At 38.1% G+C, this 25127-nt stretch overlaps 1 protein-coding gene across 19 annotated transcripts in view; it reads right to left on the bottom strand.

Annotated features, from left to right (window-relative positions):
• The window catches only part of LOC127798737 (uncharacterized), a 171703-nt gene that overhangs the window by 60171 nt on the left and 86405 nt on the right, over window positions 1–25127 (bottom strand). For 3 of the 19 annotated variants that reach the window (XR_008022478.1, XM_052332303.1, XM_052332304.1), the window contains exons 2-3: window positions 19665–19734; window positions 19123–19419 (exon numbers count right to left, since the gene is read on the bottom strand). Coding sequence is in view for 4 of the 19 variants with exons in the window: in XM_052332303.1 (XP_052188263.1) it covers window positions 19400–19419; window positions 19665–19734 (90 nt within the window). In the remaining 15 variants the exon portion in view is untranslated. Of the gene's footprint in view, window positions 1–19122; window positions 23883–25127 lie in introns of those variants that run through there. The other 16 variants (XR_008022471.1, XR_008022472.1, XR_008022483.1 and 13 more) reach the window with 12 other exon arrangements.

Raw genomic sequence — 25127 nt, 5'->3', positions numbered from 1 at the left:
TTCTATTGGAGGGGTCAAAAGATCCAAAAACAACAGAACTAGTGGATAAACTGGAGGAGATACCCTTTAAGGGAAGATTGCCCAGACCATTGCGTAAGGATAAGTGTTGAGTTAAAAGATCCGTTAAGGGGTCAGATCTTAGCCCTCATTAGGCAGTATGCGGACATCTTCGCATGGACTACTCAAGACATGCCGGGGGTGGATCCGGATGTCATGACACACAGGTTGGGAATACGTCCAGGGTTCTAACCTATTAAGCAGAAGAAGCGAAGCTTTGTCCCGGAAAGAGCCCAAGCAATCGATGCAGAAGTCACGAAGTTAACGGAGGCGCAATACATTCGGGAGATTGATTATCCGAAATGGTTAGTGAATGTGGTGTTGGTGCCCAAATGAGAGAGCAAGTGGAGACTTTGCATTGATTTCACTGATCTTAACAAAGCTTGCCTGAATGATAGCTATCCTCTTCCTTGGATAGATGCCTTGATTGATAGGACGGTTGGTTGTTTGATCATGAATTTTCTGGATGCCTTTCAGGGGTACCACTAGATCCCATTGCACCCTGAAGATCAGGAGAAGATGGCATTCATCACTAATAATGCAACCTATTGTTACATAGTAATGTCGTTCGGCTTGAAGAATGTGGGAGCCACGTACTAGCCCCTGTGAATAAGTTGTTTCAACACTAGCTCGGTCGGAATATGGAAGTTTATGTGGATGACATGCTAGTGAAGAGCCTCGTTGCTGAACATCATCCCCTAGATTTGGAGGAGTGTTTCCAAATCCTTCGTAAGTTTCATGTAAAGCTTAATCCTGTCAAATGTGCTTTTGGCGTTTCTGCAGGAAAGTTTTTGGGTTATAAGTTCATCACCGAGGGATTGAGGTAAACCTAGCAAAGGTTAAAGCCATTATGGATATGCCAGCTCCGAGGAATATCAAGGAAGTGCAAAGCCTTACAGGAAGAATGACGGCCTTAGGGAGATTCCTCTCTCGGTTAGCGAAGAAGGGTCTTCCCTTCTATAAGGTCCTATCAAGGGCGAAGAATTTTGTTTGGGACGCCGAATGTCAGGAAGCTTTTAACAAGCTGAAGGAACATTTGGCCTCGCCTCCAATCCTCACTAAGCCACAACAAGGAGAATCATTATATCTCGATTTGACGGTAGCTGAAGAAGTTGTGAGTTTGGTGCTGGTCCGAGAAGAAGATAAAAGGCAGAGTCCCGTTTATTATTCCAGTAAGCGATTGACAAGAGCGGAGGTTCGGTATCCTCCCATGGAAAAGCTAGCCTTTGCCTTGATAGTCTCGGCACGAAAACTTCGGCCCTATTTACAAGCTCATACCATTATTATGCTTACTAACCAACCTTTGAGGCAGGTTCTTAGAAAGCCAGAACTCTCAAGAAGGATGCTGAAATGGGAAATGGAGCTCATAGCTTTTGATATTGAGTACAAGCCCAGATCGGCTATCAAAGCCCAGGCGTTGGCAGACTTCATCGCCGAAGGGCTATCCCTAGAAGCTTCGGAAAAAGATCAGGGGCCATGGTTGTTAGCCGTAGATGGGAGCTCGACTTCAGGTGACGGCGGAGCAAGGCTAATAATCAGAAGTCTTGACAGGCAAACATAACCCTATGCCTTACATTTTGAGTTCCAAGCATCTAACAATGAGGCTGAATATGAGGCTTTGCTAGCAGGATTGAGATTAGCTAAACAGTTGGGAGTGCAGCGAATCGAGGTGAGTTCGGACTCCAACCTGGTAGTGTAGGAAGTGAACGGGGAGTATGAGGCTCAAGAAGGTCACATGGTAAGATACTTGACCATGGTCAGGGAATTGATCGTGCGTTTTCAGTCAGTAAAGGAGGAGTATGTCCATCGGGCCATGAACACGGAAGCAGATCTGTTGTCCTGAATTGCTTCTTCATCTTTTCCTATGAACTCTCGGGAAATCCGAATCGAATCTTTACCGCAAAAGAGCATCAAAGAGTTCGCTGATCAGTTATGTGTGGAGGACGAGCCTAGTTGGGTGGATCCTCTATTATTGTACCTGAATGAGGAAAAACTTCTCGAGGATGACTCGGAAGCTCGAGAAGTCAGAAGGAAGGCCCGAAGCTTTGTGCTAATCAACGGGGAACTTTACAAGAGGTCATTCTCGCAATCGTTGCTCAAGTGCATCAGGCCTCGCGAAGCAAACTATATCCTAAGAGAGATTCATGAAAGTATATGTGGAAGCCACATCGAGGCTCGAACCCTCAGCCAGAAGGCTCTTTGGCAGGGGTACTATTGGCCGACGATGGTGAAGGACTCAGAGCAGCTTGTCAGGACCTATGAAAGATGCCAACGAACCTCTAGCCTGGTTCATGTGCTGACGGTCACGTTGACTCATCTAGCTACACCTTGCCCCTTTGCACAATGGGGCATAGACATCTTGGGTCCTTTCCCCCCGGCGGCTGGGCAGGTTAGATATATCATTGTGGCCATAGATTATTTCACGAAGTGGGTTGAAGCCGAACCGGTAGCCTCCATTACTACTCGACGAGTAAAGCAATTTTTATGGAAGAATGTGGTACGTCGCTTCAGGATTCCTTGGGTTCTAATTTCTGATAATGGCACTCAGTTTACTGACCGATCTGTCCAAGAATGGTGTCAAGAGTTAGGAATAAGGCAGTATTTCACTTCGGTGACCCATCCGCTGGCCAACAGATAAATCGAGCTCGTGAACAGAACTTTGTTGCATGGTCTAAAGGCACTCGTAGATAAGGCGGATGGTAGCTGGACGGAAGAATTACCAAGTATTCTATGGTCTTATCGAACCACCATGAAGGTATCTACGGGCGAGACTCCCTTCAACCTATGTTATGGTTCGAAAGCCTTAATCCCAGTCGACATAGGAGTGCATACCCTAAGGGTGGAGCTCTTCAACCCCAAGCCCAACGAGCAAAATCTAAGAGACAACTTAGATCTCCTGGATGAACTTCATGAGCAAGCAAAGATTCGGCAAGCTGCTTACAATCGGCGTATCGAAAGATACTATAACCGAAGGGTAAGAGCTCAAAGTTTCCTTCATGGGGATTGGGTCTTACGCCAAGCAGATATTTGAGGTGCCTGAGAAGCGAACATGTTAACACCAAATTGGGAAGGTCCCTTTAAGATAGGGGAAGCCCTCAGTCCTGGCGCTTACAAACTCCAAACCCCCGAGGGTACACCAGTTAAAAACACTCGGAACGTCTAGAATTTAAAGAAGTTTTATCAATAATGTTCTTTGTTGACTATGATTTTTGAAATAAATTTGTTTTCCTCTCCCGTCTGTAAAAGCTCTTTGCCGTAAAAGACATAGGGGACCACCCCTAACCAAAAACAAAGGATCAGAAGTGATCCTCGGGGGGCTCGAACCCTTGACAACAAAAAGATGGGGTCAGATGTGACCCTCAGGGGGCTCAAACCCTCAACAACACAAAGAAGGGGTCAGATGTAACCCTTGGGGGGCTCGAACCCTCGACACAAAACGAATGGGTCAGTTGTGATCCTCGGGGGGCTCGAACCCTTGACAACAAAAAGAAAGGGTCAGATGTGACCCTCGGGGGGCTCGAACCCTTGACACAAAATGAAAGGATCAAATGTGATCCTCTGAGGGCTCGAAGCCTCGGCAAAAAATGAAATTAAGGATCGCTCGAAGTCTAGACAAAAAGACGAAGGGATCAAATGTGATCCTCAGGGGGCCCCAACCTCCCAAAAAGCAGAAAAAGCAAGGAATCAAATATGATCCCCAGGAGGTTTCTAGTCTCCTTTGATAGAGAGCAAGGGAAATTAACTAAGGAAGGTAACATTCAAGTAAACAATTTTTTTTCGAAGTCAAACAAAAAGAATTTTAAATTTTATTAAAGCAACAAGCTCGAGTACAAGAACATCTATTCTAAGGAAGATAAAGCCACTGAGACATCAAAAGGGATGGAGTCCACGTCCAGATTCGGAAAGTGTTCCTTCGTAAGTTTCTTCATATGTTCAAACCCACCCCGAATGACTCCTTCCAACTCTACAGCATAAGCCTCAGAGCTTTAGAAATCCTCGCGACCGTTTTGAAAGGCCACATGGGCATTGTTAAGGGCGGATTGAAGTTGGGTAAGAGCAGTGCGAAGGTCTTCTTTGCACCGAGAATAAGACTCCATCGCCTAGACCTGCCCCTTCTTGGCCTCCTTCAACTCTAAGATGCGTTTCTTTATATTCTCTCGGAGCAGGTCGTTTGTGCCCTTCGCGACATCCAGTTCCTCCCCGAGTCTGGAGTTAGCTTGATTAGCTTCTAGCATATTCCTCTAGGCCAACTCCAGATCCTCAGGGGCCTGAGCTTCGGCTTCATTGGCGAGTTTCACTTCTTCTTGCGCCAACTCGACAGACTTGGTGAGAATATGTACGCTGTGCTCAAGGTCTGCCAATTTTGAAGAGAGGGACTCAAGCCCTCGAAGCCTCTCAATCTCGGACTCCAAAGAGGTAATCCAAGTTTGGAACTTTGATTCTCGTCGGGCGATTGAATCTTGAAAACTCGAGAGGTTATGGAAAATGGAGACAAAGTAAGGGTCAAGGCCTGTTAGCATGAAAAGAATTTAAAGGAAGAAAACATATGGAAATGAGTTACCTTAAGGATATCGACGTAGTAATATGGTTCGCCCACAGTTGGCGAAGCGCTGAAAACAGTTAAAGCTTTAACAGGGACCTCGGCCACCTCGGGAGTGGAAGTCGCTTCGGCCGAAGGTAGGGAAGAAGCAGGCTCTACTCTTCGTCGTTTCGATCTCAGGGCTAATATCTCTTTCGTGGATAACGCGGAGGCCTTCTCCAGCGAAGCTTCCCTTGTTAATCCTGGGCACCCCTCTGGTGCCAAAGATGTTAATATCTGCTTGAAAACAGAAGGGACATGAATGCTAGGAGGCATTATAAGGGGCTCCGTACTTGCAGGCTGATGACCTCTCGAGGCCTTCGCCCTAGCTGCCTCCAAGGCCTGGGCGATGGTCTCAGTATCACCTTCGAATGGATTCGGCATAGGATCGGCCGTTGTTGCAGCGGGTTATTGAGCAGGTTGGGAGTTTTTCTTATTCTTAGGGGCTTGGGATCCCGTGGAAGGGCTCTGCAAGCATGCCTCGGTGCTGTCCTTAGAAGCCTCTTAGAAGGCCTGAGGATCCCCCTCTGTCGTTTTTCTTAAACCTAGAAGAGGCTGTGGATTTCTTATTCCTAGTGTTCCTCGGAGCTCTCTCGGGCGGTGTTGAGAGCCCTTGGCCTTGAGAAGATTTGGAAGCCTTCTAGTTGTTTTGTTGTTATTGGAGGGAGCTGAGGGACCCTTGCTCTCGGGGAAATTCAAGACCATCCCCTCAGTAATAGGAGAATAAGTTGTCTCCCAGAGATTCTCAACTGCACTAGAGGATAAAGAAGATCAGTGTTGGAAAAAATGAAGGGGGCGAAGAAGTAAAAAAAAAAAAAGAAGGGCAAAGTCTAGAGCTCATAATTGTCACCATCCAGGCCCATCTTGCTAAGCATTGGGTTGGGGAGCTAATCTTCTTTCCAGTCCCGGCTGGGGCCCATGATTCGGGTGGTTGGCCCCTCAATAGCCTCGAGATTCGGGCATTTGTGTTTGGTATCCAAGGTCCACCCATTGCACGCCGTCCAAATCTCTTGCGCTGAACTGGGCATTTTGGGGCAGACGAAGACAAAGCACTCTTTCCAGTCGTCCAAATCCTTGGACCCTCTGGAGAACATGAGCGAGGTGGTGAGGATATCGGGATCAGGACGCTTCTTAAACCTGAGGAGGCATCATTCCTTCACAATTTTGGGCGAGATAGAGATCCAACCGCCTAGATCGCGGTTGGTGGTGAAAAAATAATCAAAGAGCTCTTCTGTAGGCTCTACTAGGACAGTACGACAGATGACGATGAAGCCCATCAGATACCTCCATCCGAAGGGAGATAGTTGGGCTGGGACGATGGTGAGATGTTGGAGAAGCGACATGACCCTCCCTCGGGGGGGAAGCCGATAATTGAATGAGGGGTTTGGAATTTCAAACTGGAGACAAGGTATACTTGAAGATCTTGCACCAAGGGAAGAAACGAGGAAAGTTAAACTTGTGCTATGTTGGGCCATATGAGGTTTTGGAACGTATTGGGCCAGTAGCATATCTGTTAGCACTAGCCCCATCAATGTCTAGAGTACACGATATGTTCCATGTTTCTCGTCTACGAAAGTGCGAACCCAATCCTTCCCAGAAGATTCCATAAGAAACGATTGAGATACAAGAGAATTTGACCTATCCCGAAAAACCCATTGAGATCTTGGACCGGAAGGAGAAAGTATTGAGAAACAAGGTGATACCACCGGTGAAAGTATTGTGGAAACACCAAAACATTGAGGAAGCCACTTGGGAGAGAGAAGAAGAAATGCAGCAGAGGTTTTCACACCTCTTCAACCATATGGAGACCTAGGGGTGTATTTCGAGGACGAAATTTTTTTTTAAGGGGGGAGGATGTAATACCCGAAGTTTTTTTTAGGCGTTGTTGTTTAAGAAATAAAACGTTTCCTTGGAAAGCGAAGGATGCATGTGGAGTTCCGAGGTAATCGCCGAGGAACGAATGAAGGGTTTTCCAAAAAATCATGGAAACTACTGCAAGGGGGCATCATCTTAAGGTATTTTGGAGAATTTTAAGGAGTTATAGGGCTCAAGGGATATAAGTGCAAAGAAGTTTTGGGTTAAAGAGTTATTTGTAAGAAGTTAAAAATATCTTGTGACTAGTTAGTTAAAGGAACCAAATAATCTAACTTAGTTAGGAGACATAATCATGATGAATCTTGAAAAAACCTAATTAACATGTGGTGGCACATGTTTCAAAGGACACATGTCGCAAGCGGGAGAAATGGCACGAATCACAAGGGACACGTGGCGCGATCCTACAAAAAGCAATGATTACAACCTTATCTAAGTAACACATGGCAAGTGACACATGGCACTCTTGGATTGGCCATAAATGCTTATAAATACCAAGGCCTTGGAAGGGAAAATCTCACCATTAATCAAGAGGAAAAAAGGAGGTGAGTTGAGAGGAGAAACTTTGCCCAAAAATAGAGGGGTAAAACACTTCGTCGGAAAAGTTGGACCGCCACCGTAAAAGGAGTTAAATAGGTTCAAAACAGCAAGGTAATTCTAATTTCTTTTAGTAGTTCGATAGATAATTGAATAAGGGTCGCGTGAGTTCAAATGGAAGTCAAATCGGAGTCCTGACGAGGGAGAACGGGCCAAAAAAATCACAAGGTGTCAAAATGGGAGGGGCGACACATGCAGTTCACGCGCCACCTGGTTGCTGCGAGTGCAGCGCGTGGGGATCTTTCCCCCAGCATGTGAGGGCGCGTGAGGGGCCCTCTTGGCCCCAAATTTTGTAGACATGATCCTTAAATTTTTTCCTAGGACCCCATATAAAAATATTTTAGGTTTAAGTTTCGAAGTTATGTTATTTTTGCAAAAAAACTTTCCCTAACCCTGTGAACAGTATCTTAGTGCTTCCGAACCAGCAAAGTGAGTGCTTCTTGCATCCTTATGTTACATACCAAACATTTTGTCTTCACACAGGTAATGGTGATTACTTGCATAAGCATGACTTTCCTTTATACCAAACATTTTCTCTTTCTTTGTCATGCATCACTTGGTGTGTGTGGCTAGCTGAAGTCAAGATCTCATGTTAGACTGGTGAAAAGTCATGTAGATGTGAAAACATGATAGATCAGCGGGGTGATTACAACACCTCGGCATCACTACCACACAGGCAGTTTCATATCATTTTGCATATCTCATTTACATGCATGCTATCTCTTCTTGTTGCACTCACTTAGATATAACTATCTAACTTAGGTGTCTCATACCCCTGGAACATTCAACGTTCCAGGTGGGTTAGTCGTGACAGGTGCCCCAGAATCAAGCCGAAGGAAAGGAAAGGAAGTGGTTCTCGGATAGCTAGCTTCCTTACGTTTTAATTGTAAAAGCATTGTATTGTGGCTTTAGTGTGAGTGAAATTGTTGTAAAAATGGAGCCTAAATGATACCTAGATTCCCAAGTTGTATTATGGCTTTTCAGGTGGTTTTTGTATATAGTGGAAGCCTTAAATACCTAGCTTATGGTTTTTATAAAGCTTTCAGGTTTGATCATTTGCTTCCGTTGGCAAAGGCTTCCATAAACGCCATTTGATTACCATGTGGTTGCTAGCATCATCATGCATCTTTGTATGTGTACCCTCGAAAAGAAAAGTGGGGCGTTACACCTAGAGCCACATAAGCTAAGGGACTCGAGGAGTGGGGGGGGGGGGGGGGAAGTGATAAGGGAAAAGCACCCTCAGGTCCATAATTACTCCAATGCCCCGGAGATATAGGCATTGGTAGTAGCGCCACGTACCCACCGATGGGATACTCTGCTGGCGTCATCCTACCTGAACCTAAAGGAGACATGTGGCAGATACGTATCACCACGCCAGCTAGCCTCCTGCTCAGCAAGGATTCCCTGGATTCCTCGGGATCAGCCATCTCACCAAAGATCATAGAGATGGGAACAACCTCGAACTCCTCGGAAGCGGTTATGGAATCCATATCGGTAAGATCTCAGCTCCGTGAAGAATGGGATAAGGATCCCGATGGTTTGAAAGGGGATCCTTACCTTAGTACGAGGATAAAAGGAAGAGGATCGGCAACGGGTAAGGGGATCGAACTCTTTCTTTCTAAAGTATTGCAAATTACGCATCTTGAGCTTGATTTCTTGATCTGGTAATCTGACTTAAACGTCGGAGGACAATCGGGGGAACAAGTCCCTGCCTTCATTGCAGGTACTCTATCGGAGGCTGGAAAAGGTGATCGGCCCCTACATCATCAACAATTTGTAGTGATTCGGTATCTCCACACACACTTACTCCACTCTCCCAAGATCTCAACTACCCTTGTGGTTCCACTAATCTCACGAAGGTTTTCACACTAACTCACCTTGGAAACTAGATACACTCCTAGATTACAATGGGTTCTAAGAAAATCACCAACACCAAGGTTTTCCCCCCAACTTACCTTGGAAACTAGATTCACTTAGATTACAATGGATTGTAGGCAACCACCACACTAAGTTTTTCTCCCTAACTTACCTTGGAAACTAGATTCACCTAGATTTTAACGGATCTAGGAAACCTATACAATCTTCAATAATAATTTAAATGTTTACAAATAATTTGTCCACACTTGAACAAAATAAGCAATTAAAAACAAATTATACAAGACAATAATATTTAAATATTTAAATAATTTTGTAACCTCAAATGAAAAAGTTCAGATTTGTCGTAGAAGAATTGAAGAACATTTCTCCTCTTACCTTGTGGCTCTTCGGTGGATGTGCAATAATATTTTGAGAGTCTCGGATTGCTTGGATGCTTTGCTTGAGAGCGTTTGAGAGCTTTCGGGTGCTTTGAATATGCAATAGAAGTATTTGGATATTCAAAAACTGAGTTTGGGGGGTATTTATAAGTATTTTAGCCACTAAAGAAAGGGATAACATGAAATTTGAAATTCAAAAAATGTTTAGACTTTTTCAAATAATAAGAAAACATGTATCATCTTTAATTCAAAATAAATTTACTTTTTGCATGAGAGATTAAGATTTAAAAATTTAAATATAATTTTTTGAGACATAAATGATTAAAATAAGAAAACATGTCTAAAAACAATCTTTTTTAATTCAAAATAAATTTACTTTTTGTATGAGTAAGAGAAAACATCTTTAAAAATAATTCTCCTTTAATTCAAAATTTGAAAATTCAAATATAAACTTTTGAGATATAAATGATTAAAACAAGAAAACATGTATAAAAATAATTCTCTTTTAATTCAAAATAAATTTATTTTTTGCATGAATAAGAGAAAATATTTATATCATAAAAATATTTTTATTAATCATCAAAACTTAATTAATATGAACAAATTGGCTCAACACTAATCAATCAATTGCTACAATTTCAATTACCAGTTGTAACTGTTCTCTAGAGAATTAATATTCTACAACTGACATAAAATTAAATAGCTACAACCTCCTGAAATCCTAGAAACCTGACAAAGTTAAAAGAGAAGTACCAGCCCTCCTTCCATAAGGGTTAGTCGCAACAACAACTACTAAAGCTAAAACATACAAATTTAAGTGTACCTGAATACTTGACCCAATTTTAAAATCATCTAATTCAATGTGATTGAAATGCGAATTCTTTCTATATAATGCAAAGGTTTATAAATGGATTGAGGATGAAAAAGCTTAAAGGGATTACGTTACACTCACCCGAGACTATAGAGAAAGCGTATCATAAACTCTTATAGATAGAAAAATACCTTAAAGCCCTTCCTATTTGTTGAGTGTTCACACAATTATCTAACTCCAATTCATTAAGGTTATTTTCTCCACTTTCCCTTATAAATACTGATGTCAATTAGGCAGTCTCTTATTTAGCCTCTAGGTATAACATTGCTAGTAATTATAGAGATCTTTTCCCTTTAAAAATTCCCAACTTAATTAGTACCTTGTCCTTATAACCCTTCCATTCAATGCTACCATTATCATAAGAAGGGTCAAATAACTACTAGTTGTCCTAAATGTGCCTTAACTCTTGAGTAAGGGAAAGAATTTTCTGACAACTCGAGGATGAAGATCGAATGGCTAAGGCAGTGTTCTGTTTGTGTTTCAGTTTTGAGTTTTGAGTTTTCAATTCATTTTTAGTTTTGTGTTTTAAGTGTCTGTTTTGAGATTTTTGAAAACTTGTTCTTTTTGTCATTTTCAAAAACTGTTTCACAAAATAGAAAACTAGAAAACGCGTTTGTTTTGAAATTTTGAAAAATTGTTTCCTTTTTGTTATTGTAATATTTTATTCAATGTATTTAATTATTAAATAATAAAATTAACTCTTTTGAATAAAATTTTATTATTAAAATAAAATAATAAATTTAATTAATAAATTATTAACATACATCTTAACAATAATTTATATTAAATTATACACTTAATAATATAATATATCCTATCTTCTATTTTTAATTATAATATAGATATATTATATTTTTAAAATTTTAAATAAATATATAATTTTATTCTTAAAATTTAATAATAAATTTTTTTAATTCTATTTTTCTCTTCTTTGATTTTTTTTCCTTTTCTTTTTTTTTTTTCTTCTTTCCCTTTATTCTCTGTTCTTTTTTTCCTCTATTACCCTACATCTTCGACACTACCAATCGCCACCGGTCACCGTGGCTAATGGTTTCAAACGATCAGAGGTAGCCACCCGACACCCAAAGTCCCATCGACCAACATACCCAAAAACCAGCAAGACCCAACGGCCAAATCTCCTTAGATCTAATGGTAGAGGGTGGTTGAGAGAAGAGATGAGAGAGGAGCGATGGGAGAGGATAGAACAAGCAAGATCTAATGGCAGGGGGCGGTCGACGACGACGGGCAAGGATGACGGCTGCTCGTGCGGTGGCGGAGATGGCGAGCACAATCGATAGTGACTTGCGGTGGTGATGGAGATGGTGGGGGGCAGTCAAAAGAAATGAGGAGACATGAGAGGAGCAGTCGACAGCAGTTGAGAGATTGAATGGCGAGGGGAAAGGAGCAATCGACAGCGGCTTTCTGCGGTGGCGGGCGAGATCGACGACGGCTCAGCAGTGACGGAGATGGCAGGCGTGGTGTTTGGCTGAGGCTTGAGAGAGAGAGAAGAGAGGAGAGCGACAGGGAGAGGGAGAAGAGATGTGAGATTGAAAGGTCGGGGGTGGGGGGTGTTGTGCGTGCGTTTTCTGTGTTTTCAATTTTTGTGTGTGTTTTCACAGAAAACACCCAAAACAACAAAATGTTGTTTAGGGATTTCTTTACAAATTTTTTTCTTATTTTCGAAAATGTGTTTTTGAAAACAAAAAAGAGAACGCGTTTTTAGTGTTTTGAAAAACTGAATACTTAAAACAGATTGAAAACAACAAAGAAAACAGGCCCTAATTCTCTAGATTTTTCTAAGGAAGGGGAAGAGGTTGATGACGAACTAGATTTAGTAGAACAGGTTAATACTGTGAGGTGTGTACTAATTGAGAGTGTCCATGATAATGAATGAAAATGCACTAGCATTTTTCATATATGCATTTGGATTGGTAAAAAACATTGCATGTTAATTATTGATGGGGTAGCACCATGATATGGCCCATCTCATGCAGGCATGCATAGATACAAATCTTTAGGATCTGTTGGACATGGACCTGGTTATTAGGAGTAAGTTGAATTTCAATAAATATCATAAAAGTGTTGGTTGCTAGAATTTTGGCACTTCTACTAGTTTTCAGTATTTTTTCATTCATGGTTTTATTGGCAGTAAACACTCATTTTTGCTCCTTGTTTTCAGCTTTCACGTTATAACAGAGGCTTATTAATCTAATAGTTGTTAATAAGATAATGAGATTTTATGCACAAATACTTGTCTCTCTCAACTTCTTCTTCCTTTCTTCTTACTTCACAAACAAATTCCTATCACACCATGAATGTGGTTTCTAAGTCTACAATTACTAGACTTAATCTTAAGGTAGAACCAAATCCAAAATCATTTAAAGTTGCATTGGGTGAATAATACAACTTTGCCAATCACCGAAAGATGCCTTGTTCCTATTCAATTAGGTGATTACAAAGATCAAATTTTTTTTGTCATGTTTTACCTATGGATGTTGCCCATATCATAGGTGGTAGGTCACTAGGGAGTTCATTGGGCATGATATTAGAAAATTATTCTAACAAGGGCTTATGGAAAGTCCAAACTCTCAAAGGAACTCTTTAGCAAAGCGTGCCTCTAAAAAAAGAAAGTACATATATGGTGAGAACAAAATATCCATCTCTCATCAACCCCTAAGTTGGGCATCCCCTAAACCCCTTTCATGTTTTGGAATGAGAATAAAATCTCAATAAGGCATTATATGGAAATACAATCAATAAAAGTGTAACGACCCGTTAAGGGGTCTAGGTGTTTTCGGATACTTTATATTAGGCTAAAATTTTTTTGCTTTAATTAATTAAGGGTTGAAAATATTTTTCTTTGCTTATGGAATGAAGAGTAAGTGGAAATGAGAATTTGGTAGCCCATTTAAATAGAATCCAGAATTTTTGGGGAAAGTCTAAGTGAATTGGGCTATTGAGATGTGTTTAAAATTTTAATTATATTAAGAATGGGCTTAAATGTGGAGAATTATTTGGATCAGTGAGTTGGGTCATGGAATGGCCCACGGCATGGGTTGAGCCTAATTGAGAAATGAGATTTAAAATTTTTAAAAGAAAATCATAATAAAAATTAAATTGGCTAACAAATGTCGATTTTACCCTTGGTCTTCCGTTGTCCATTGTTGGAATAGAATGGCAGTCAAGTCTTCCTACCAATTCACAGTTGCAAACTATGCATCTTTCCTTCTTCTTGCTCCATCTACAACTGCGCCCTCCTGTACTCTTGCTACATTTGATCCTCTCATTCTTCAACTTTCTTCCATATATTTTTCCTTCCCTCAGACTTCGCATCCTGGTGTCTTCGTCTTAGCTGATAGGAGTTCAAGAGAAGAGGGGATTCTTCTACATTGCTAAGTCATCAGGCAAGTTCTTCTTGCATTGCCACTTTATTTTCAGTGCGAGCTCTCTTATACATTCTGTTTTTCAATGCAAGTTTCTTCTTGCACTCCCCTTGTAATTGCAGTGCAAGTTCTCTTATACATTGCTAGTCGATTCCTTCTCTCTACTGATGCGAGCTCTGTATTCATTTTGGCTTACTGTGATGACTGTGAATATATATATATATATATCTCTTTGTTTCTGCATGTAACTTCTTTTTCTCATGTTATAGCATCATTTTCTTGTGAATCTCCTTGCTAAGTATATTAAGGTCCCTTTGATATTTCGTATGGGGTTTGCTTTACCCCAAATTTATTTTCTGCAAATGGCATATTGTTGGTTTCAGTATAGATATAGAGATTTTGTTCATCTCTGTATCGAGCAAACGGCTGTATGTATATATGTAAATAAAGAAGCCTATTCGAATAGCCCCTAATACATATATACCTTGATTTGAATAGCCCTTGTTATTATACCTTGATATGTATATATATATATACCAGATATATCCAAAAATGAGAGAAATCCACCCCAGCAAACCTAGAGCTTTTTCTGCAAGCTCTTTCCTCGAGCTCTAGCCTTAAGCTTTTCCACGAGCTCTAGCCTCAAGCCTTTCTGCGAGCTCTAGCTTTAAGCTCTTTCTGCAAGCCCTTCCCTACGAGCTCTTGCCCGTGATCAATTATTGCAAGCTCTGCTTCAAGCCTTCTGCTAGCTCTTTCCTCAAGCTCTCTTTGTGATCTCTTCTACGAGCTCTGGCTTCAGACCTTTCCATGAGTTCTTTCTGCGAACTCTTACCCCCAAGCCCTTTACCGCGAGCTGTTTCCGTGAGCTCTTACCGCAATCCTTTGTCGCGAGCTCATACTTATATGCCTCCTTGTAACGAGCCCTTTGCCGCGAGCTCATACTTATATGCCTCATTGTAACGAGCTCTTGCCTCGAACTCTTTCCACGAGCTTTTATCGTGATCCTTTTTCACGAGCTCTTCCATATATGTCCTTTTGCCGTAAGACTTATGGTCGCGAGCTCCTGCTACAAGCCCTTACCGCAAGCTCATGTCTCGAATCCTTGGTCGCAAGCTCCAACCTTGTCGTAGGCCCCCACCTCAGTCATCTTTTGGAAATCAAATTGCCTTGAACAATACTCTCCTTTAACAAATCAAAGTCGATTCTGATAGTAAATAAGAATACACAAGTGTAACCATTGTAAGTGTATTGAATGCAAGATTTATCTATTTTAAATGATCTCAAATATGTCCAAATTATGAGATGCCTCAGTGAAATTCCTTCTAAATATTCCTCAGAATATGGTCATTAAATTAAACATCCACTGTTCGTGTAAAAGAACAATATTAGCTTGTCAATGAACAAACACGCGTGGTGTGGTCATTTTGATTGCATGGGAACTAATCATGAATTTAAGCTATGAGCATGAATGCAAGTAAATGCATACTGACACTGGTTAAATGAATTCACAAAAATCATATGATGGAAAAAATGGTTATTAAACCTATAATACTCCTCAGCTGGTGAATTCAGATTTAACCTTAAATAGCATCTCTAAAAAATTATTCATGTGTTGTAAATTACATCAATCATTTCTGTGTCATGAATTACATCTTAAATGTGGTAAATGTTATGAAGTAAGATATGTTGAATTTATCTGATGATGGTAAAATACCCGGTTATGAATAAGTGGTGTTGAAAGTATGAATATTGAGGAAACAAGGATTTAAGTGCATGTGGTTGGAAAATGTATACATGTACATGTTATATATATATATAAATATATTTTGTGCACCTATTATTTTGCACGGAGGGAAAAATGGTACCCTAGAGTACCTGGAGCGGGATGAGGTGGCCGTAGCCTGGCAGGTTGGCTCCATATTTATTTGTGAGGTTTTATTGAAATTATGCATTTTTGTATGCGTTGATTGATGGCTTGAGAGCTAGGGAGATTGATATTGATAATGAAATGATGCACTTTTGCATATGTTGATTGATGGCTTACGAGCTTGTGAGATTTGATAATGACATTGAAATTTTATGTACATTTGCATAGTGATACATTGTGACATGATATATTAAGTTGAATTGATAAATTCACGAATTATGAATGTTGTATATAATTGTGGAATCCTTGATTATTCTTCTTGGTGTCATCATGTTCTTAGATCTTATGTATTGTTCATTGTTTCTCGAACTTGCTAAGCCTTGTGGCTCACTTGATCTTCTTTGTTATTCTAGGTAAAGGAAATACTGTTATTAGAGGTGAGTCTAATAGGACTACAGCTCAAGGATAGTGGTGTACGAAGACGCATCCTAACTTTGAAAATCCTAGTTAGTGATATGGTGAGACTTATAGTTGATGAGAATTTATTATGTTTATTATTGGCACTTGAGCCTCTCATTATTTTTGTATGGCCATCGAGCCTAGAGTCATGAGATGTTGGAAATGTAACCAAACCTCAATTTAGTTTCCATTGCTATTAATGAAACGAGTGGTTTGATTTAATATGGGTTGTTCAATATCATCATTGTGATCTTCTTTCGAATATCCTATGATTGCGAAAATATTCGAAAGCGAGACTTACAAAAAAAGGAGTAATTATTAGTGTTTTTACAAATCAATACAAGAATTGACATTCATCTGTTGTGTCCCATTAGTATCTATGATGATTTTATTTAGGATATACCATGTTGAATTTTCTTTGTGATATTTATGTCCCATTCATACCCATCTTTCTTAGATTCTTACAAAAGACTCTTCTATCTTGACTCTCTAAAAATAAATAATCCAAACAAAACAAATTTTGGAGGGAATATTTTGGTAACATAGCATTTCCGCGTTCTATGTCAGAATTATATATATAATATTACATATATGCATATATATATATATATATCACTCACCTAACCATTGATAGAAATCTAAAGCAAGGACTAACCAGTCGATGCTAAATTTGCCACCGGTTATCCATGATTGAAAGAAAATGAATGGAGAAGGCCCGTAAAAAAGAGAGAGAGAGAGAGAGAGAGAGAGAGAATGAGAAGGAGAAGGCTTGTCAGTCACAACCGATACAGTCGACACCGGAGAAAGGAATACTAAAAAGAAAGAAGAGAAAGAAAAATTGAGACTAATTGACCGACACACCGACATTGGCAGAAAAGAAGAAGAAAAGACAACCTCTGAAAAAGAAGATAAAAGGGCAGAAGACCCTTGGGAAAAAAAAATGAACGAAGAAGGAGAACATGAAAAGAAAGGGAAAGGAGAATTGTTGTGTTGTGTCACAACCGTCGTGACCCACAAGCTGTTGTTGAAATGACAAAAACTGCCACGCTCGTAAGTCATCGTCAAAACCAAGAAGATAAATGAAGAAGAAAGGGAAGACTGAAAGGGAAGGTTTCTATTTTTCGATTACTTTTGCACTGTACACAATATTGACCCCCCATCCCAAATCCTAACCCATCCCACCATTTTAGTTGAAATTTCAATTTTGGTCAAAATTATCATTTCAATTAGTTTTGGTTGAAAACCTCTGAGATCATTAGGAATTTACCAATACAAATCTTAGGGAATTTCGTTCTAGTTTCAACAAAAATTCGAGATGTTCTAGCCATTCTGGCCTAAACTAAACGATACTAAGCACTTTGGAATAAATCGAATTCAAGATGGGGTGAATACTAGACTAAAGGAAGGAAGAAAGAAAGCATCACTTGATGGAGAAAACTATATTTTAACTCAATTAAGTGAAGAAAGGAGGAGTGATGAAAATAATAGAAATAAATATTCAAGAAACGATATTTTAAGTATAAAATTAAAAATTAATATTATTTTATTAGCTTTTTATTTTAATTTATTTCTAATTTCTTTAATTTTTTTATTTCCTAAAATCTTAATTGAACTAGTATTATCTTTATAATCTTAATTAATTTGGATAAAAAAATATAATTAGAATTAATTTTTATCTATTAATTAATCTATAAATAATCTTTTAGTAATGTATTGAATATCAGACTTTTACGAACAATATTGAATACTAATATTTATTTTGAGTAATTGGATATACTTTTGTTTCTTTGATTCGGATTTTGTATCAAGGAGACTCCAAACTAATCTCTATAAATTAAACTAAAAAAAATATCAAACTTGGACCACATTTGATTCAAATGGGATACTATATTAGACCAAATTTGAATTTGGTCTTTACAAGTCTAGTTAACATTAGTAGAATGTAATAAATTATTAAAAAAATAAAATTGGTGGAATGCAAATCTAAAATAACACTACCAAAAAAAGCAAATCTTCCTACAAGCACAAATGCAGGATGTAGCTCTATTACCAAGATAACTTTATGAATGTGAGTTATTGATCTAGATAACATTTAATACAATCTAACTATAAATAGAAACTCGATCAATTTTTATGAGAATAATAACAAATAAGACGTAAAGAAACATTCATGATGAGGAGAAAAGGTACTGAGACATTACCTTACTCAACACATAATTTTCATATACAAGTATACTCTATGTATTCATAAACATTTAACGTAGTTATAATTAAAGTTATCAATATATCACATGACCTGGAGATCTAACCTAAACTCGACACAAAATTAGTGAATTTGGATCAACTCTTAATAGGTTTAATTCGTTATTGGGTTGACTTGATAAGAGTTTACTAAGTTCAATTTGATAGCAGAACAAATAAAAAAAACCTAAAATTGATCTGATAACAAAGTTGGTTCAAGTGGGTTAAGATAAAAGCAAAAACTGAAGTTGACCCGTTATAACCCATTAATCTAAATATCTATTTTTCAAACTACCCCTCAAGCATTTAACATCCTAAATTGCTAATTCAACTTTTAAGGGTACTTTTTAGATAAAAAAAAAATTGAAACCCTATAGTTAGAAACATCTAGCAACTTTTCCATTCTTTCATTTTCTCTAGCCAACCATCTCCATGCTCTTAATCTCAACTTTGAATTAGTTAATGGGTCAAATATATATTAATTTGAATAGATATTTAATAAGTTAACCTGTTTATCTATTTAGTTAACATAAACAGGAAGATTAGGCTAAGAATTTTTTATATAATAAGCTATTAGATCAAGTTAAGATCGACGCTTAACAAATTGCAACCCAATAGTGACCCAACTTGAACTCGACATGTTTCTCTGTTTTGATATCATTGCTTATAATAACAACTATTGGGATGCATAAAAAAAATATTAACAACTAGCAAATAAAAAAAATAAAGAAAAGATATTAAAAGCAATAAATAATAGTAATAAACTATTTTTTCTTACAAGAAAACAATTATTTGGACTTCATTCTTCTCCTCCACATTGAATGAATCATTTTCTGTAAGGTAAGATTAACATATTTCCAACATGTTTCTTGCTAATGCAACCACACAAATGAATGAAAATCCCAGCCTATTTGATTCCAACTCAACTGGTTCATTCCGGATAAAGTAATCATGTCATTCGGTCCGCTTCTTGTCTAGGCCTTTAAATTAATCTCCAAGTATAAAAGTTAAGGAAAATTAGATATCCAGCAATTTCAGTGTCCTTGTGAGCTACAAATAAAGGTCTTAAAAATCTCACCCCAGCAGTCACACACCTATTTCAGATGCTATAGCTAAAAGGATGTAACCTGATTGGACAAAAACCAAAAGCTTACACACAATGTACATTCTGCTTCAAAACTTCCGGTGAAAATTTTGCTACATGGGGCTTGCTGGCTCTCAGATATTAAGGAAAGAAACTGCATAGATACCACACATAAATTTCATCAATGGTAAGTAAACATATCTCAAACTGCCACGAAAGAACAGGACTAAAGTTTCTAGCAAAGGTCTCAAAATATGTTCAGCATTCAAAAGCAACAATCACTAAAGTTAAATCAAGTAACATAAGAAATGAAATTTTTAGGATACATAAGGAGCCACACGTCATAGGTCAATGTACCCCTAGAAGAATCAAGCTGTAGTGTAGCATTTGAAATTAAACCTGTAGCAGGAATGATGCAAACAGCTTGAGGCCCTGGCATGGTAAAGAGGACAATCTTCCCCGTAATATCCTAATTAATATAGACAAAACATCAGAGAAGTTTGGTTTAGTTATAAGTTTTAAATAGACAAAAATATAGACAATTCAAAAGAACTGACTTCAGAAGGAAACACGTTGTTGCCTAATCATTTATTGGCATATTGTTATAATATCGTATTTACATATAGAAGGGCACTGTTTTAAAAGCATGAAACTAGACTTGTAGGCCCACAAGCTAAAAAAAAAAGGGCTAAATAATAAAAAAAAAAAAATTGCCTTCTCTATCTCAGGTGTTACAAGGAAACTTTCCTCTTTTGACTTACCGTAGCAGCACACTATTCCATTCTATCCCCACCAGATAAGAAAAGAGATTTATTAGTGAGTGAGTTTTGCAGCAGATTGGCAAGTTTAAATATGGCTATTCATAACATGGTAAATACTTCATAGATTAATGACATGCAAAGCATAACTTAATTAGTTTCAAAATGTTTGGAATAGAATGTCCTGTTTCTTTCCAAACACTTACTGATTCTCACCTTCCCTTGCTAACAAACCTAGACTCAAAACAAAATCCCAAAATTTCATGCTGTGTTAATTTTGATAGAAAAAGTGCATTAAATTGTCTTCCTCGCTAAAACCCTCATCTCCTTAAAAATCATATTAGCTCAAACTTTACTGTCTAGATATCCTCTTTGTGTCATCATTCATCAGTGTAAATATGAATGACCACAACTTCTCTGCCTTACAATCCCTAGAAAACATCTGTTTGTGTCAATAGGAATCAAATGATCAAACAGTCTGCACGAAAACTACAAAAAATCTAAACACAACCTTGGAATTTGCTATAATTCCAACTAGTTCATGACTATAAACTTACATCTTCACTAAACGGCCAATATTTAGTTCTAATATTACCCTAATATAAATAAAACGGTCAGCAAAATATCAAATCACAATTTGTCTGCCAAATGGCACATCCCAGTACAGATACTTTACTAATTTATGAATGAGGATAACAAGACAGGTTCATTTTGTAAATAGCCAACAATTCATTTCCCTTCCTCTTCCCTCACGTGGCCATAAGGAAAATTAGATATGAAAAAGTAAGAAAATAAGGAAAAGTGAGATGAAACTGTGGTTGCAAGGGCAATCCTTTCCCGCCCTATAAAGAAAGGAGGCCACCTGTAAAGGACCACCAGCAACTAGTGGTCCTACAAGTATTCTCCGAATCACACAAGCATCTGGACTTTCTAAAAAGCACATTCGAGCAACCTGCCCGGTTGAACCTTGAGGTCTCAACAATACAAGAGTGTGAATGATCTGATAATGAGAAAATTCAAAACAATCCGTGCAAAACAATTGGACAAAGGGCAATCAGGTTTTTATGTAAAGAACCAAGTGCAGAAAAGAAGGCCACACACATGGAACAGCCAAGAAGGTTACACATGTCAACAGCCAAAATATGCAAAACCAATGCAACCTACAAGTGTGTGTGCGTGCGCATGCGTGTTTTGGTTAGGTAAGTGCAAGTATATAAGTGATTTTATTTGCACAAATCAAAACTGATAAGTAAATAAACACTACACACATCATGCCAATCGTACATCAATATGGCTGGGATAAGCAATGTGTCACACCCTACCAATTATGGATGCCGTGCAGGAGCCTAGACTGAGAGCTTTCTTAGAATATTCTATACTTCCCTAGCGTCTTCGACAGTATTCAGGGTTTAACTTGGAAATCTGAAGGGTCCTATAATTTGTTCTGAAATGATTTGGGGCATTCTAGGTTCTGGAAGGATCAAGGGTATTCTAGGTTCCCCGGACTATTCTGGAGTCTTATAGTTATTCTAGATTATTCTTGAGTATTGTATGTTCTAAATTATTCTTAGGTTAGGTCTTGCATTCCACATACTCTAGGTAGTTCTTAAGTAACACCATGCACAAATCAGCCAACACAAGAAGGAACTTCCGATACTAAAGGGAGACAGCTCCAAGAAAAGATGAAGCCTACTAACGTCACTTATATAAAACCACCAAGTAGAATTCTTGGTCCACCAAAGCAAATCAAGCAAGAAAAATCCAAATAATGATCCCAAAAAATTCAAACCACAACAAAAAAAAACCCAGCACCTTGGAATTGAACATTCCACAAGATTACAACTCCCAACAAAAATGACATTAACTTAAATATACCAAACCCAGGCAAATAGATTCCCACTTAAAGCAAGCCAACCTGTGGAAACAAGCAGCATAAAGAAGACCAACTTGATATACACTCCAATCCACACAAAGCAATTAGAAACCGGCATGTCTTCGTTCCTGATTAAGATGGTAAGCTTTGAAGAAACCACAACCAAGCATATGAAAAGGGAATGCCATCAAAGAAAAGTAAAAGCCAGAAAACACTGATTAAGCGTCCAACCAGCACAAATGAAACCCAAAGCCAAGGCACAGAGAACACAGTTTACGATACAGTAGAAATAACAAGGGACTTCAGCAAGAAGACCTTCCCAATAGAGATCCATAAACAAAAGCTAAATCCGATACCGATGATAGGACAGAGTGAATAAACCATCCAGAGCAAAGGAGAAAAATACAGCTGCCAAAGACAACCCCTGCACATGAGACGATAAATAGGCCAAAGTAGACTCCCTCTACCTATCAGCTACTACGGAGATTACTTCAAAATTAACTTATTGCAGACCCCAGCCCCCAGCCCTCCAGAAATCCTGCCTCTAGAACATCAGGACTCAACATGCCACATAAACCAACAGCTAAACCTTTTACTCAGAAGCCTGACTTTGGTTGATTTTTCTGTTGATAGCTCTATTGGTTTGCAGCACCATGGGGCCCGATTTTTATAAAGCCGGAGGCTACACTGCTGATGGTAAATGTACTAAATAGAAAAAAAGAAAAAAGAAAAAAACCAACCAATCTAATAGTAAATGCCATTCAATAAGTTCAAAAATGAAAAAAAAAACAGAATAATATACTATTTGAAATGCATGAAACTAAATATCCTATTTGCTGAGAGAAGTGTTTTGCTTGCATGAAACCAAATTTGTAGGCCCACCAGCAAAATAATCAATAATTGTCTTCTCTATCTTAGGTGTTATAAGTAAACTCAGTCCTGTTTACTACATAAAGTTTTGTTGCAGACTAGCAAGTTCAGAAATAACTAACTCGTAAAATAGTAAATACTAAGTTGACTAATGACTTCCAAAGCATAATCTATTATTTTCAACATGTTTGGCCTAAGAATGTTTTTACATTTCTTTCCGAATTTTTATTGATTCTAACATTTCCTCTGTAACCAACCCTAGATCCAAAACATAATCACAAAATTTCATTTTCTACGTTAATTTTGGTAAAAAACAGATGCATTAAATTGTCTTTCTAGCTAAAACCCTTCTATCCTAGAGGTGCCATAATTAACTCAAATTTTACTGTCCTGACACTCACCGTGTCCTCAGTGGGTAAATAATATGGGTTAACTGTGGCAAAATGACTGCTTCTCCACCTTGCAATTCCTAGTACACACCTGTTTGTATCAATAGGACCCAACTACTCAGAGTCTGTATGAAAACTACAAAAAATCCAAATATGAACATAAATACAACCTTGGAATTTGCTATAATTCCAACTAATCGCTGGTATAAATTGACATCTTTGCTTGCCTACGAATATTGAACTCTAATATCATATTAAAAATGCTTGTGAAACATCCATTTATGTTAAGTTTTATGCATTTTCCCATTTAGTTTCTTGCTTCTCAATACACTAACTTCACACCAAAAACTTTAACTAACTCAAGGTAAGGGCAAGTGCTCTATAATTCCAAGCAGTACAGTAACGCAAGCACATATCTCATGACAAATTCACAAATCCTAGCAAAACAAGTGAGAAGGATTGGATAATACAACATTGGATAAAGGTCAATGGTAAAATCTTCCAACCGTGCAATGTTACTGTTGGGCTTTCCAATAGTGATAAAAGTTGATTCAAGACTGACAGTAGCCACCCTGCACTGCCAAGCCATATCTATCTCTTTGATATGGTTACTCATATATCAGTTTCGGTAAAATATGTACCAATATAATACAATACAATACTTTTTGCATTTAGTTTTATATGTGCAAAGCTATCCCATAACGTGATCCACTTGACAAGAAATGACCTACAACAACAGCAAAGTCATAATTCATATGCTGCATATATATAAGGCATTACCTCTTAAAAGAATTACCCTTCACAAAATACATCACTAGAAAATGCATTAAGAACAACATTAACTTATTGTCAAGAGAACATTGAAGACAATAAACAAATTACCTCTTAATAGAAATTATTAAACAGAAACACATTGATAGCAAATACATCAAGAATTTTAACTCAAGGTCATTAAAAAAGTGGAGTAAAAAATACAGCACTATATTACTCATGATGAAACATATAGTAGGTAACAATTTCACAACAATCAAAGAACATCTCATAGTTAGTCTTTTACATCTATATAACAAGGTTCAGGTATGTATTTAACTACAGCTTCTTGAACCCCATATCGGGTCCTTGACAATGCAAACAGTAATTCTCAACGTGACCAATGAAGGATTGATATGTTTGAGGCAAGCAGGGAAGAATGGGAAATTACTCCTAATGTTATAGCATTATTATGTTAGTAGTGACTGTGACATGGTCTGTAAGAATGACTCCCAACATCTAGATTTTACAGATGCTTGTGCAAAGGTAAGAAGGTCACCAGGTGAAACAATGCTTGTTCGACTTTAATAGAATCCACTTTCATCTTGCAGCACCCCACATTAACACAAACCAATATCAAGTAAAATAAATGATAATAAGATACATTTCCATAGTCGACCTAGGATTATCTAGGAAAGTAGACTTGAAATTCCAAGTATGCCTTCTTCAATTGTTCAATTTGTGTGAAAGAATCTACCACTTAAGTACTAAGTATAAAAGTGCAATGCTCTCAAATCTAGATCTCTACATGATTTTCATTTACTTATTTAACATCTAAATCATAGACTTAAAAATCAAAACTCTAAACCATAAATATAAATATAAACCAAATATGAAGGACCCATTAATTGGTGCAATGATGAAGGATTAGACTTTCTAGCATGATGTCTGTTCGAGTGAAATAGCAGATAGTTTACTCAATTATGCCAAAGGTTGGATCTTAGACAAGCCTACTACAGTGATCACTCTCTACTGTCAGAGGTTAGCATTAGGGAAAGACTCACGTGTATGTACCATGCATGCAAGGTAATTCAGCTTGGGTATGAATTTGATGTTTATTGCTCCTTTAAATTGAAAGCATTATAGTCACAACAGGTAACTACACTCTAGTCCATGTATTTGCTTCCTGAATATTTGCAAAAAATTGCACAAATAGTGTAAT

Source organism: Diospyros lotus, chromosome 4 (genome assembly GCF_014633365.1).
Source record: "Diospyros lotus cultivar Yz01 chromosome 4, ASM1463336v1, whole genome shotgun sequence".
In the NCBI taxonomy this organism is placed as follows: Eukaryota; Viridiplantae; Streptophyta; class Magnoliopsida; order Ericales; family Ebenaceae; genus Diospyros; species Diospyros lotus.
The sequence above is the reverse complement of the archived record's forward strand: the minus strand, read 5'-3'. Positions and strand labels throughout refer to the sequence as shown.